General features: G+C 37.0%; 1 protein-coding gene across 1 annotated transcript in view; it reads right to left on the minus strand.

Annotated features, from left to right (window-relative positions):
* The window catches only part of PIK3C2G (phosphatidylinositol-4-phosphate 3-kinase catalytic subunit type 2 gamma), a 197,099-nt gene that overhangs the window by 132,388 nt on the left and 48,146 nt on the right, over positions 1 to 16,565 (minus strand). The window contains 4 exon segments of the mRNA XM_032689057.1: positions 3,473 to 3,506; positions 3,509 to 3,606; positions 9,589 to 9,711; positions 13,465 to 13,660. Coding sequence (XP_032544948.1) covers positions 3,473 to 3,506; positions 3,509 to 3,606; positions 9,589 to 9,711; positions 13,465 to 13,660 — 451 coding nt within the window.

Raw genomic sequence — 16,565 nt, forward strand, 5'->3', positions numbered from 1 at the left:
ATACAAAATTATCAGATTATTTCAGACTTTTAAACCAGATTTGCAGTTACATTCCTGATTACTTCCTAAATTTTTCCCCAAAAATGTAAAGTTTAAGTTTACAAGCAATAACTTTCAGGTAAATAAGTACATTTAGGCAACCATTGGAGAATATTTGCAGGAAGTAACTTTGGGAAAGAGTGAAACTATTTGTACAGAAACATCCAAAATTGATAGCATTAATCCCAACACATGTTTGGTAAAGACTTTATATCCAGCAGCCAGTTATGTGATGAATCTGCACACTGCAAGAAAACTGACAGAATTAAGAGTTCAGGAAGTAATTAAAACTAGGCAAATTTGAAATTTACTAATCATCTGTTCACTGACAAGTGTTTATCAACAACAACAAACCTAAAATAGGCCAATGCTTGAGAAAATTTTTAGGTATTGTGTGGTTTCAAAATGGGCTAAGTATGAAGAGATTGTAATAAAAAATAAAAATAATATACTTTAAATAAAGATCTAGATTTTGCTTCTTAATAAATGTATATACATTTCTCATACGCTCTGCTTAATATTTTTTTAGAGGAGAACTGGAGTGCTAAAATCTCAGAAAATAACTACAGCCCTTTAATCTGGCAAGAGACTTTGACATGCCCAACAGCATGAGAACCTTCACACTTCTTGAAAGAGATGAATGGAATTTGTATACATTTATATGTTAAAATATGTTCATGTTTTCTTAATCTTCAGTTCAAACTAAACATAAAGAATTAAAAGATGAAGGACAGAAGTGACCATACAATGACAATAATCACTTTGGAAGAGAAAACAGGTATAAAAATTACAGAGATGAGTAAATTCAGAATCTTTTAAAATAAAGTGTTCTTTTGCCCTAAGTCACTAGCAGATCAAGATTCCTAAGTAATATCTGGCAATAACTCAAAACTGGTCCTTTTTCCCTTCTCTCTTCAACATAAGCCACAATGAGTTTGATTGAATTCCTGTGTTTTTAATCAGAAGATATAATGGACACAAATGAGGAACTGTATTTTTAAAATGTTTGACATTTACTGTGCTTCTCCAAAACTTAACAAAACAACCTGGCTTTTTTTTTTTATTATTATTTTTAAACAAGCATCTGAATACAGAAAGAGGGGCCACACTCTGTCCTTATCTTCCCTGACCCTGAGAAGAATGACCTGAGAAGGACCAACTGAGACAAGGATTTGAACAAGAACATTTGATGACCTAGGTAAATACCTCAGGGCTCCTGGCTTCTTCAAAGAGCTTACTTCTGTCCTTTCCCCAGTAAATTAAATCCTGGACATGAGAATATTAGGACTTTCATAGAACTCACATTCACCCCTGAGAAATGTTCTCTTTTGAGAAAGTGGTATTTTCCAAGCTCGAAATGTTTTGTCAAAGATTTTCTGGTCAGATTTCTTTAATCTCTTTATATACATTTACAGAGTTTGTTATTTAGAGACCCCAAGACAATAATCTTTGCAGTAATACAAAGTGTTCTTGACATATTAGCATGACACTACAGGTACAAATCTTTTCTTGGTACATACTTTCAAGTTTGGAAGTACTTTTCTGAAATAAGTCTTGCAGTTTAGTTGCATTCCAGAAGCAAGGGGACTCTCAGGGCAACTCTTATTTTTAAACCAATCAGTCTGTCAATTGAAATCATGGTGAAAGAATAATTCTGTGGAGCTGTGGTTGGCTAAAAGACGAAAAAGCATTTAGGCTTCTTTGTGTTAGTAATTACTATAATTGCAAATGACACAGCTATCAGATTAGGGGGTGTTGAACATGCTATTCCTAAATCATTCCTCCCCAACAACTCACCCTTCATTTCTGCTTTGAGGGGTCATTGCAGCAATGATCTCTACAATTACATAGCAAAGTAGCCCTCTGTCCCCTTCATTGTGCTCATTGTGTGTACCAGGAAAGAATGGAGCCATTTTTCAGTAAAATCTTTGAAACTGTCTAGGTGATTTGGAGATCTCCTCAAGGAAAATCAACATGCTTGCTTTGATGGCATACATTAAAAAAAAAAATCACATGTTGCCGAGGGCTTTCAGAACTTCCAAAAATCATTTCTTTTGGACTTGAATGCTGAAAAATAAGAAAATCTCTAGAACAACACAGGTCCTCAAGAAGAGGATCCCAACGTAGGCACCTTTGGAGGTAAATGGAATAAATGTCCCCCCATTATCATGCCTAATGCTCTGCTTTTGAATGAATGTACTGAGCACATATCAGCTTGCCGGGGATAAGGACAACTTACTCTTCATCTCAATTTAGATTTGCAGCCAAGATATTTCCTCTCTATTTCACCCTAAACACCAGGATGGTTGAAATACTCAAAATAAACATATTGCATGTTTTGTTTGAAAAGACATACGCAGTCAAAGAATGAATGATGTGCTCTAGAAGCTAACTATGAAAAACAATTGAATAAATTGTCCAAGCAATCCTTGGAGCAGAGATTCATGTTTCTTTCCCTCCTTCAAGCCAAGTGCTCTAATCACTAAGTCAGAAAAGAGCAGAGTAACTGAATTTTCTCTAAAAACATGGGAAAAGCCTCTAGCCCAGTCCAACCTATTTTCTAAGCCTCTCAAGGTTCAAAGTTCGGTGAAACACAAGGTCTTTCAAATGTGGCAAATTCATAAGCGCAATCAGATATTTTATTTGTTTTATTTTGCTTTAAGTGGTGATTGCCATGATATAGAGAAGTAGATCAAGATGTCTCAGTATAAGGAAAGAGCTACAGCTTACAGATGGATGCTAATGAAGGAACTTGTACGTGTTGGACGTACCCATCTACTGCTCAGAGGGTATGCAGGGCTATGGGCTACTAAATAAAAATTTTAGTAGATTTTAGACTTGATCTAAATTCAGATGTCGCAGTGTTACTAAAATATATTTAGAACACAGCAGAAAATTTACGTTAGTTTCTACACATCACTGAAGAGAAGTTCAGAGCTACAAGTACCTTTAAAGTATTGTCACATTGTGTACTGTGTAAAAAGAAGAGGTTAAAAAAAAAAGGAGAAAGCTTCTAAAGTGGTGTGGAGAGGGAAAGGTACTCATTGTGGTCATCACTAACTGTCCCGATTTAAGCAGAATGAATGGGTGTGAGAACAGAAAAAAACCCACCGACCATTGTGAACAAGAGGCTGGGCTGAAAAGGATTTTGCAAAGCTACAGGAAGGGGTTCAGCAAGGCCTTTCAACATGCCTACAGAACTTTACTGTAAGTGTTAAACAGTCACCTAAGCCGAGTTTAAAAACAATGTATGGCAAAGAAAGAAAAGCTTATGGATGGGCCTCTTACTGGGACATCGAAAGCAGTTTACTGTGACTGTCTCTGTCTTATTACTGCAATGTCCTGAAATGAGTATTTTCTGTCTTTTTATATTTCTCCCAAGTTGAGTGCAATACTTTCAAGAATGGTCTTAAGCTGTCATAAAAGACTGAACTTACTCTTTTGGATACATGGGGAGCATGTCCAGCAAGCACTTCTGTATTTTTAGAGGCACTGTTTACTCCCAGTAGTTTTATTGTCAGCATAGTTTCCCTCGGAAGCGCCTTTATTTCGTAGAGGAAGTTGATTCTAAAAAAAAAAAAAAAAAAAACAAAAAAACAACAGGAAAGAGAAAAATAAAAGTTAAAAAAAATTGAGCACCACAAGTGAGTTCTTTCTACATTTTCCTAGATGCCCTAACATATATCAAATATAAATTACAGGAGTCACACTCTGAAGGAAAATGCAACTGACAGATCCCTTCAATACATTGAGGAGTATTTTCACCCATTAACTTGAGTCCCAGTACTTGAGAAGAGGCAGATAAAACACATTCACTTCAGTGGTAACCACCAGAGCTGACAAAGGCAGGAAAAGCTTAGTTAAACTTTGCTTTAAAAATTACCTTATTAATGAAAGGCTATTTCAGAATAAATAAACCCTAGGGGTGAATTGTAAACCATAGTTAGTTATTTGCTGTCTTGTGTCTTTAGAGGAAAAACACCACTTAAAAAAATAAATGTTGCTTCTGAGTAGAGTATGATAATAAGTCTCTTGTTCAGGTGTGCTTTAGGGGTGTGATATTTCCCAACCATAATTTACAGACAGATTTTGTCTTAACAGCAATGAGTGATTCACGTTTTTTAGTGAAAAAAATCAGTTTTATCAATATTCATCTCCACCTTTTATTGACCATTAGCAAACTTGGCTGGTCATTCCATTTGTTTATACAGTTTATAAAAATTGATTTAAATTCATACTTAGAGTAATTCTAATAATCAGATACTTTCATGCTGTATGGATAAATCATGCATGGAATTACTCAGACATTTGCAAGTTTGTATTTTCTTTTTTCTGAAAAGATTGTATATGGTGGACAGTGCATTTCTAGCTTTTTTCATGTATATTCAGTGCAAGCTTAAATCTCTCAAGTGGAGAGGAAAATTAATTACACTGTTTCTGTATAAACAAAATCAATATAAGGAGCTAGAGGCTAAAAGAATTATTCCACATTCACAACTTAATCATTAAGAAAACAGAAGATCTGCATAATGGAGATTAAAAAAACAAACTAGAAGATAAATTTAAATAACATACACTGGCAGAGCAATGCAACTCTCAGAGTTTTGTCAAAGGTATAGTCATACTTAAACAGCAAGCAGAAGCAGAAACTGTATTTTAAAAGTATAGTAGCCTGAAAAATATAGGACTTATGGGTACCAGAAATGATACATGGTAACAGCATAAGGTAAAATTAGCATAAGATTTTGCTCCTATCTGTGAGATTGCTTCCAAATCTGTCAGATTTCTATTGAATTTGAGAAAGTTTCCTTGAATGCACTGAGGAGCCACTGAAAGAAAGGAAGATGGTTTTTCAGTTGAAATTCTGAAGTACTCCACATTAGCATTAGTGTCAAAATTTCAGATGATCAATCCTAAACATTTGGAAATTCTGCAAATTTGCATACCTCTCTCTTTGAATAACAAAGCAAGGCAGTCATTTCCCACTCCTGATTAACAGGAACAGAATTGAGAAGCAATTCTTAACTGTTGTCCCACATGTCCCTGTTTACAGCTTTCAAGTTTGCTTTCCCTGTCTCATGCCCTCTTCCTTACTCATAGTTAGAAACAATTACTGGGAAACAACTGTTTCACATGCAATAGATGGTTTGTTCTGCCTCTTTCACTGGCAGGCCAACAACACTGCCCTTGTAACACAAAAATGTCTGACAAAGAGTTGCACTTTAAAGCATCACCCATGCTGTGAAGAGACAAAAAAAAATAAATCAAGACACGTATTTTATGATACAGACAATTGTTAACGTTCCTAGTGAACCTGGGGCAGTGAAAAACCCCTCACAATTTGAAGAAAGCAAATGATTGCCAGAGTTTCCCCAGGACACGTTATATAGCATTACTTCCAGCAGGAAAAGAACCTGGAAACTATGGCAAGTTACACATCCCAAGAGTTAAAGTATGAGCCAAGGAGGACCAACATTTCCCTTCCAGTGACATATGGTACACAAGGTAGGGGAATATCTGTATTGCTTTTAGAACTTTGATTAATACATATCTTAACTTACCCAGTTGTCTCATCCTTTCTGACTCTATGAGGTTGAGTCAAACAGATGACTAAGAAGAAGAAAGAGGAAATGGAACACTGGCCAGATATAAGACACCCTGTGGGTGAACAATTTCAACAGTAGTTGAGAAGAACAAAGAAGCTGCTCGCTGAGAAGGTGTAATTCACAGATATTAGATAAAGTTATACAGCTTAATTCAAAGCCAAGGGCCTAATATCATAAAAGCACTCAACACAGAAGAGCTCTGGGGCAACCCAGGCTGTGCCCTGAGAGAGTGTAAACAAAACAGACAAGCCAAATAAAACATGGAGAAGAGGGAAACCCAGTGCCAAGAACGTATCTGAGGTGATGAATGATGGGCTTAACGTTAATTCCATACCTCATGCCTGCAGGTTTAACATAAATTACGGAGGATGGAAAAGGTGGAATAAATATATTAAGAGCAATCAGCTAAGAGAAAAGAAAGAAGATAATATAAGAGTCTCAGTCAGTGAAAAATGAAGCTGGTGAGAAAATAAGAGGGCACTTCTGGACTTTACACATTACGTGCTAAATGTATTAGTCTGTTCAAACTCTGCACCATGGAGACAATAACGCTTTTCAAAGACATACACAAGTTCTAAAGCAAAGCATACTCCTAAAAAATTACAGACAGAAGAAACACTGAACAAGGCAACCTCAGTACATAGCAAATGATTCCCGTCATTCCCGAGAACATTCTGGGAAGGACTGAATATGGTAACAGACTTTAAAAGAAGCTCATGTTTATACATAAAACCTATCAACTTAAGGTTCAGGTGCTAACTGGTTGAAGCACTTGAAAACAGAAACTAAATACATGAAAATCAGCAAATAAAGGAAGCCTTGTCCTTTGGTAGAAGCTCCCTGCCTAGATTCCTATCACCCAAACACTACTCTCCCTATTTTTTCTCCTCTGTTCAAATCAGTCCTTAATCTCAGATCAGACTCATTTTGAGTTAGTTAGTTTTTCTTTTTTGGCCTGATTTCTGGCTATACTGAAAATATCTGACTTCCTAATGTAATAGAAGCTCTTCCTGATGACCTTTTACCACATGCATTTTCGACAGCTGTTATCAACGGAAATACTATACAGGTTAGAATCAAAGTAGCAAGAAACTTTACAATAAGACATTGTCTCCTCTGTAACTTTTTATGCAAACATATTCCCTTCTGTTTCAAAAAAGGTGATATTACAGCCAAAAAGATAACAAAGAGTGAACACAGCTTGGTTAGAGTTTTGAGTGACCCAGACTTCCTATCACTGTACGACATGGAAAAAAAACTTCAGTAATATCTACTTCATTAAAATACTCTACTTTTTAAACCAATTTCATCTTGAATCTTGCAAAAAGTATTAATTAGTGTTTGCATACATCTATTTATTTTAGGAAAGAAAAACAGGCTGTTCCTGCATGTTTTAAATTATACCAACTAGGCACACTGCACCTTCAGTGATAACCTATACTGTTCTTCTCTCTGTGTATGTCAAAATATTCTAAATATACTGATTATTCTATCAAGTTTAGTGCTGCTTTTTTAATCTTTCTTAGAGGGTTAGCAGCACAAATAGCAAAGAATCACATTGTCTCATAGAACTGTGACAAGTATTTAATATTTAAAATAATTAAAAACAACATAAATATTTCCTTCACTGTGCATAGAATCAAGAATGGTTTGGGTTGGAAAGGAGCCTAAAGACCATTGGCCATGGGCAGGACACCTTCCACCAGACCAGGTTGCTTGGAGCCCTGTCCAACCTGGCCTTGAACACTTGCAGGGATGGGGCATCCAGAGCTTCTCTGGGCAACCTGTGCCAGGGCCTCAGCACCTCACAATAAAGAATTTCTTACTGACATCTAATCTAATCCTACTCTCTTCAGTTTAACACTGTTAGCTGATTTAAAATACTCATCTGACATCTGCATTTTGACTCAAATAGCATCTGTTCACAAAACTCAGTTCTGGACACAAGGTAAAACATACAAAAATAGGGCATATCTGGCTCCCTGGATTCTCAGCCTGTGCTTCTGGACCTCAGGACATTAGGCTCAACAAACCTTCCCTCACATTTTGACACTTAAACAAATGTAGGCCATTAGGTTTGAGGTGGAAATATGTGAACGCCTTTAATGGCTGAGGGAAATGTTGAAAAGCCTGCCAGACAGATATAAACTTGGGGGGGTACTTTTGAATCTATTAGAATTGGATTTTGAAAATTATTTTTGAAACTTAAGCAACAATAAAAGGTAAAAAGGTGCTCTTATGAACTGATACTATTCTATACACCTCTAGATCTTGTTTCTGAGATCTTGTTTCTTAAAGCACCTGTGACCTATGAAAGAATTTGGTGTCCATACTTAACTGCTTCTTTTTCCAAGAAGCATTTGGATGGAATTGCACATATTTAATATTATTTTGCAGAGGGAGAGGTTTCAGCAGAAAGCTTGAAGCTTCAGTCTGACTGCTTTACATTTTCATGAAATGGAAGAAGAGCAGAGTTCCTGTTTCAGTTACAGCTAAAAATTTATTTCTACTCTATCTTGCTATATTTTGTTTCAGAAAAGGTTTTGTAAGATGCATTCCAGAAAGGCTTCACCCACATTTTAGAAGCCAAATATGCTCTTAAGAAATAAAATCCTTCCCTTACACTTCAATTATATCTGCCCACATGCATCGTAAGAAAGTACTTGATCAAAACCTGGAGAAGGTGAAAATTCCTACAATGCATACAAGAATGATACAATTTTTTAAACACACGGACAGCAGTTGCTTTGCAATCATACAAAAGACTGAGGGTTGTTATACACTCAAACATTCTGGACTCAACTGAGGCACCAAAGCAGATGTTAAGCCCTAAAAATACCCATTTGGATGCTCAGCAGAAGTGCACCCCTTTTGTTCCTTCATCATAGGGCAGACCTACTACTGTTCCTATGTCTGTTAGGAGTGCAGTACAAGAAGGCTATGCAAAATCTCCATTAAGACAGATGTATAACATATTTGACATAAAAAGGTCTTCTCCCATATGACCAGCTTGCAACTGCTGTGTGTCTTACATAGAGGCAAAGAGAAGTTATGAATTACACTCTGTATTCAACTGTAATTTAAAAAAACACCTTTCAGATTACTTGTAGCCTTTGCTCAATTCTAATGTAATCAAGCTGCTTTCAGATTTAGAATACAGTAAACACTGATGCGAAATACCAAAAATTTGAAAGACTGTAAACATAAACATGTCATGCTCAGGAAGCTGAAAGAATTTCATATTACTACCAAATCACCAACAAAAGCATACTTCTTTCTCATCTATTGCAAGTATACTTTTTGTCATCCCATTGCCTTAAACAAATGTTGTTTGAGGGTGTGCTTTGTTTTTCAGGGGAATTATTTTCTTCAAAGCAGACAGGCAGGTGAGAGGTAATTAGTAGTTTTCACACTAAACTTCAAGTCTCAAATGAAAGCCCTCATTTTAAAACTGAAGATCCTTCTTATAAAAAACAACACACAACCCCCCAAAACCAAGCAAGCAAAGAAACAAACAAAACCCCAAACCACAACAGCCTTGCTGGTTTGTAAAAAAGAACCTTTACAGAAATATTACAATGAGTTTTCAGGCTGGATTGCATATACACTAGAATTGGATCCAAAAGGTGGAATTCCTCAAAAGAGGGCAGAAACACAGCCTTTAGTTGCATCTCCTTTTGGTTCCAGTATTCCTCCACGATGTCTCCAGTGAACAAAAGCTGCTCTCAGACCAGACTTGTCTTAGTCCTATTTCTCTTCCTCTGGCTACCCCACTTCTTTCTCACTCCCATCTCCCTAAGTTTCTGTGAATTAATTTGCTCAGAAGAAGATTCATTAAAAAGATGTGGGTGTTTGGGGTTTTTTTTGTTTGTTTGTTTTTAATGAATATTTCATTTGCAATATCTGTCAGACAAACTTATATCAAACACAGACCCAAACTTACTTCTCGTTCCAGTCAGCCAGGAAAAAGAAGGATCTTCTAACCGGAGTATTTTTGCAAATCTTCACTTGGCATATTGTCTTCCCAGCATAAGTCAGTGAACAGGAAAAAGAGAAAACTTTGTAGCTATGAAGGGGGAAAAAAAAGGAAACAAACAACAAAAAAAGAAGATTAATTTAATGTACCATGTCCAGCACAGTAAATTTGGAGTTAACCATTCAGAAACTTGTGAAGATCCATCCTTACATGAAAAAAAGAATTAAAATAATGAATCTCATATTAATGTGTGCATGAAGGGGTGTTTATTTTGGGTTGTTTAATTTTTCTGAGTTCAAAAAAAATTCTTAAGACATCTGGGTTCTCTTTCATGTTTTTGTTATTAAGACTAACTTTTTTTTTTTTTTAATTATTGCATTGAAGGAATTTTGGACATAAGTTTTGAACTGTTGCTACTTGTTTATCCTACAGTCAACAGTAAATCTCCCACCTGGACAACTGTGACAAGCTCTGGGACCCCCAATATATGAAGGACACAGAACTGCCAGAGCAGGTCCAAAGGAGGTCAGAAAGATGCTCAGAGGGCTGGAGAATCTCTCCACTGAAGACAGGCTGAAAGAGTTGGGGTTGTTCAGCCTGGAGAAGGCTCCAGGGGAGACATCAGAGTACCTCCTAGTACTTGAAGGGAATCTACAAGAGAGCTGGAGAGGAACATTTTACAAGGGCATATAGTGACAGGACAAGTGGAAATGGCTTCAAACTGAGAGTAGGTTCAGATTAGGTATTGGGAACAAATTCTTCCCTGTGAGGGTGGTGAGGCCCTGACACAGGTTGCCCAGAGAAGCTGTGGATGCCCCATCCCTTGAAGTGTTCAAAGTCAGGTTGGACGGGGCTCTGAGCAACCTGATCTAGTGGAAGGCATCCCTGAACTAGATGATCTTTAAGATCCCTTCCAACCCAGGCCATTGTATGATTCTATTTATACTTACTTTTCCCAATCTGTAAAAAAAGATTATTACTCAGGGGAATCTCTACATTCCTTACAGCAGAAGCATTAAAGGCCTCTGTGTTGGTTTTCTTCAGAGAGTTCTCCAACAGCTTCATAGTGAATTTGGGACTGGGGCTATCTGTTGTTTCATATTCTTCTTACTGAGATCTTTTAAAATATTAGTCAAATAAACCCATAGAGTATAAATAACTAATGTTCTTAATGAGTCTTGTAACTTCCAGATCTTCCTGCCAGTCTCAGCTTTAGATTTCATTCTGTACAAGAATAATGAGCATGGAAACAGTCAAATGTGAACAGGAAATCTGAAGCAGTTGCAGACTGAAGGTGCCTGAATTTTTCATATTTATAAGAATGATGGCTGATCTCTTCCAGAACATTATAATATTTTTTATAATTACTGTAGTAGATTTGCTTTTCAGTTTCTTTCTCTGTTTTTTTGTTTGTTTGTTTTTGTTTATTCCAAGAAAATTATCTGTAATCTGTAGTACCTATGAGGCATCAATGCAGAGAGAGAAAAAATACCTTGTGAGACTAGGAAAATGCTTCCCCTAGAGTCCAAACATTGCAAACAGCTGGAGGACAGTTCAGGAAGTGATAGATTTTTAATACGATCAAATTATTAAGTGTTGCTGTTTAAGCAGAAGCACCAATACATAATATACAGACATATTCCTGATTCATAAATCATAAGGATCTAATCCTGGAAAGATTAATGCTTATACAATGTTCATTCTGACTGAAGTCAGACAGGTTGCTCAGAGTGCATGCACTTCAACCCATTTTAGGTCTCTGCAGAGCGTTTTGCCTAAGCAGCCTCTCTGTGAATTCAAAGACATGACTCCATGGTTTTGTCTCAGAGATCACTTCATATCACCCAGATGTAGACAGGAACCTGACTGGTTTTGGCTGTAGAAACAAATGCAGTGAAACATGAAGATAGCAGTGTTATGCCACTGGCAGCAAATAAAGTACATCTGCTTGGAATTTAAATGAAATAGGAAAATAATCAGATAAAAGAAACAAGAAGAAATGAAAATAAGTAAATAAAGGTTACCAGTTTTGCAACATTCTTCTGCAGCTTGTAATGTCTGTACCAATCTTTTTAATGAGGACAGTAAGACATATTCCTGTCCTCATACAGACATATTCCTGAGTTACTGTATAGACATTACAAGTTGCATAATAATGTTGAAATTGAGAACACAGATATAAAAATTGACAAAAAAATCAAACAACGAAAGTGAAATTGAGATGGATTTGACACCTCATGAACATGATCCTGGAATATATGAGACAATTCTCCATTATCTCAAAGAATTAAAGGAAAAGCCATTTATCACATATATTTCTATACTTATGTATAGGAAAATCAATGTGAGATAGACAGTGAGGGATGTCAAAATTCTAGCCTTTTAACATATATATAATATATATAAAATATGTTACATATTATATATAAAATATGTTATATATTATATATATGCAGCAATATATAGTATTAAATATATATTTAAAAAGGCAGCAAAATCATTAAATGTGGCCTTCAGGAAAGGGAAAATTAGATCCATGACATAGTCAGCAGGAATTCATGCAGGTGTGGAAATAAGAATGGGGATATGCATGTGATTAATGCTACTGAAAGTACTTGAGGAAAGCAATGTCAAGAGTAGCAGTCCATGTTAAGAAATCCATGCTATGGAATATGAATATTGGAAAGACTGGAAATGGAGATTAAGGAGGAAGAGAGATTCTCATTTTCACATACTTGAACATAGCACTGAAGTCATCAGTGCCTTTAGGCCATATGTAATTTCAAATTTTTTTGGTACAACAAAATGCAGTGGGAATGGTGTAACCATTTGAAATCAGGATAGTGATTACAGTTCTGCTTTTATTATCTTAACTAACACAAAGTCTCTTAGATTTTTATAAAACTGCTAATTACATCTAATGCTGTATAGTACGCTCTTGCTCACAGTCTAATACAAATGAATCCACTGTCATTTGGAATGCAAGGTAAAATGGAAGCAAGGGAAAATTAACTTTGAGAATCACATTTGACTCAAAAATAAGGCTACCAGAGTGTGGTGACCGTTTCATCTTTGAGCACACTGTAGTGGTAAGAAAACACCAGTTTTGCTCGGAGTAGGAAAAGCAGATATTTAAAAGAAGAGACAACTACTTCTACCAAATTTCACCAATACAGAAGAGAATGCTCCAATCAGCTTTTTATTAAAGTTATCTCCCTCTTTCTTTTTTATGTTACGCTGCTATACCAGCTATACTTGGATCTGCAAACTACATTTATTTTAATCACCTTCCATAAAGAGGATAGTCAATGCAGATGCTTAGCCATGTAATGCTGAATACACCAAGAGCAAATGTTGCTGAGAAAGCCTCATTCAGGTTGGGTTGAAGCAAAATCACCCCTCTGTTTAACTGGGTTAGCTGGCCTTCAACCCTTCCAGTTACTTGTGCTGCAGAGACCACACAAAGTCCCAGCCCAAACTCTCTCGGCCTGCAGTACACACCCATTCCTCCTTCCCCCGAGCAAGTCAGTCATGGAAGCATTTCTGAACACACCCATCAAGGCAGTGCTCTGAGGTTGTTTCCATTACCATCCTTCCACACTGGTCAAGGGCAATCAGCCAGGCCACCTCCCTGATTCTCCATCTACCTATGGGGTCTGGAAGTCTCCTAGCTAGTCAAGCTTAAGTAAATGCACTTCATGCTAGAAAAACAGTAGAATTACACCCACTCAGTCTCTAACATTAATATAAAAGTATCACCAAAGCAACAGAGCTAAGCTGGTATCTGTGAAAAATATGTGATGAAAGAGTGTTCTTGTGAACACTTGCTGGACCTCCTCCTACCTGTTCACCCAGGCTTCTGGGATGTTATGGGCAGCATAAACAGTGAAGCTGAGCTGGGAATCGAGGCTGATGTCTGCACAGGAAGGGTTTTTGGGTGTGCTGGCAAGCTGGAAATTTGCATCAAAGCTGCTGCTGTAAACATGGATGAGACGAGAGATGGCCAGGGAGAGCTCAGTCACAGCAGCCTCTATTAACACTGAGAGGAGAGAGAGAAATAAATAAAGGTTAGCAATAGGTCATTTATGAAGAACCATATTTATCTTAAACCATCAGTTAGAGCTTTCAAATGCTTCCCTAATAAAATTTAATTAAAATGACATAACCTACCAACTGAAGCCAATTAGCCATCTGTGCTTCTGAAAGCAGCCTTAGCTCATTTCTGGTGTATCATTAACAGTCTTTCATTACAGTGCTTTCAAATTAAGGCATTTTCAAAGTAAGCATTTTCAACTAAAGCAAGTTAATGTGTGCCTTAGAGATGCCATTTCAGTCTGTGAATTTTAGTGCTGGAAGGATTTTTATTAAGTAGGTGTTTTTTGACTTCAGCACTAGGTAGCTACTTACTTCAAGGGAACTGACAATGCAGCAGTAGAGTGGAGAAAAGGCATTGGTTAGATTTTAAGACCATAAGCTGTTGTAACTGTAGGTAAACAATTCACAAAACACACACAATAGCAGCCACAGTCAGACATAGTCAGCACTCAGATGGTCATGGACTGGTGATAACATTACACAACAAGGGACACTGAAGTACATACCTATAGGAATACATATGAAATGCAGAAATACATATGAAATATCACTATTATTTCCTCTGGCTTCAGCTCTGCAGTGCCTTTTTTTTTTCTTTTTTTTTTTTTTTTGTTTGGTGCAATTACTGACTTTTATCTATCTTCCCTCTCTCTGTTTTTGGAGCATCTTGGGATTGCCTGATTACCAGTGTAAATTAAAATCCCCAGTCCTGGCAGCCTCTGTCGAGTGAAGAGAGCTGTTTAGAGCACTCATTTCTAAGGCAAGGGACGGGTTGAGAGAGAAAGTGTCATAGTACATTATATCATTCCAGGATCAAGATGATTAGTCTTCCAAGAGGAAGACAATTTCTCCTTTTTTCACCCCTCTAACTCTTGGGTTTCTACATGATCAAGAACATACTCTCACCACTTGTTACAGCTCCTGACATGCTCCCTAAACTTGTCTGCCCACTGTAGTCAGCAGCTATCTATTAACTCATAGTGACTATGGGGGGCAAAAAAATAAATGAAACAACCCAGGAATAGGAAGTCTGAGACATCTATTGGTTCTTATACTTGGAACAGAGGCAGGAATCCTGCCCAACACCACATACAGATACCACAATTCACTGGAGTTAGCTATCTCAGTTTCCTGACAGAAATGCGGCCAAAAACCCCTATCCTCAGTCTGGAATTTTATTCTCCTCCTTTGATACCTTTTGCCTTTAAACTAGCAAATATTCAGAACTACTGAGTCACAAAATGCATGGCAAACAGTGCCAAGAAAGTATTTCAGTCTTCATTTTATAATAGACAAATTTTAACTATGCAACAATAGAAATATACATAAAACTGAAATAGTTTGACATATAGTGGGGTTTGCTACTAAAAATATTGACATGAAGGATTGCCTAGAGTACTACACCTTGGTATGTTGTAATCACCTTCCATATACGAAAACTGAATCATTTTAGAGACTAAAGGTTAAGAAAACTCGGTCCTTTTACTCTCTGTGTATACCTCTCTGTCTAGCACTTGGTTTTAATTACTTTTTTATTTATTCTCTTCAGCATTTTCACCATTTATCATCCTCCATCATAACTGTTTTGAATAAATCTTTTCCTCTAATGATTTTTCCCCTAGAATACCATTTCATCCTCACAGTCAGTTCTCTTGGATGTGTCATCACTTATTACCTTCCTAACTAAATGTTTAATTTGCACTGAATTCTTTTACATTCCCAGACCTTACCTTTAGTCATACATATAGAGCCTTAAGTGGTCCAGAAGAGGACATCAGCTGACTATTGTTTGAACCAGTACTTCTCACCTTATCTGAAAAGTACCACACTATTTACATTTAGAGCAAACAGCTACTTGGGAGATTCCCCGTCTCCAAGCTGTTCAAAGTGGCTGATAGGTAGATACAGTGTGACAGCAAAATCCTTATTTATGCCAATTGGCCTGCTGCAGTCAATGATTGCTGAGTGGAACCTTCCCAGCGTTTTCTCCAGAAGAGGGTAAAACATAGCTCAGAATCTGTGGAAACAGACTGTTTTTATAACAGGTTGTTTTTATACATAGGATTTAAGGCAACGTTTCAAATTCTGTCTCCAGAACAAGAGGAAATGTGTTATATCTCAGCTAAGCCAAAGAAAGAAGGGAATACTCCTTAGACAAAGGATTCCCAAAAGAGGAAAGTCAGGAGAAACATACACAACAGGGTGAGTATTTTCTATAACAGAAAATTTACACATGCCAGGCAAGGAATTGTGTAAGATGCAAGGTGCCTATCACTATATCCAAGCTACCTTGACCATTGACCATGTTTGCAGAAAAACTATTCTTATGATTTACCTGTTAACAAGCAGAATGTCAGATATGTAAAAACCAGACAAGCAAACAGAAAACTCAACCAAACCAAAGAAAACCCACCAAAATTGAGCGGGGAATTTTTGCCATAATTATTATAACATGCTTCTATCTGTCAGTGATGAGGTGCAAAAAGTCTTCTGGGTGTCAGAGAACTGCCCACTGTATGACTATGTGGGGAGATGGGGCAAGGTTAAAAGTTTTCACTTAGCTGTAGACAATGTCCATGAGACTCCCTCTAAGGGGAGCTGGGAAATGTTATTCCTTTTCCTCTCTCTCTCTCTCTCTCTCTCTCTCTCAAATTTCCATCTTTCACTCGAGGGCTTGCTGGGTCTGTGCCTGACTGCAGAAATGGAGTCAGTCTGGAAACAGGGCCTGAGATGGGCACTACAGGCTGCCTCTTGCTATAATGGCATGGAAGGGGTGAAGACAGTAATGGAGAAATAAGGAGCAATCAGTTCAGCTGCCAGCCAAGGGAATCAAATGAATTTCAGCATTA

Source organism: Chiroxiphia lanceolata, chromosome 5, assembly GCF_009829145.1.
Source record: "Chiroxiphia lanceolata isolate bChiLan1 chromosome 5, bChiLan1.pri, whole genome shotgun sequence".
NCBI classification, from domain to species: domain Eukaryota; kingdom Metazoa; phylum Chordata; class Aves; order Passeriformes; family Pipridae; genus Chiroxiphia; species Chiroxiphia lanceolata.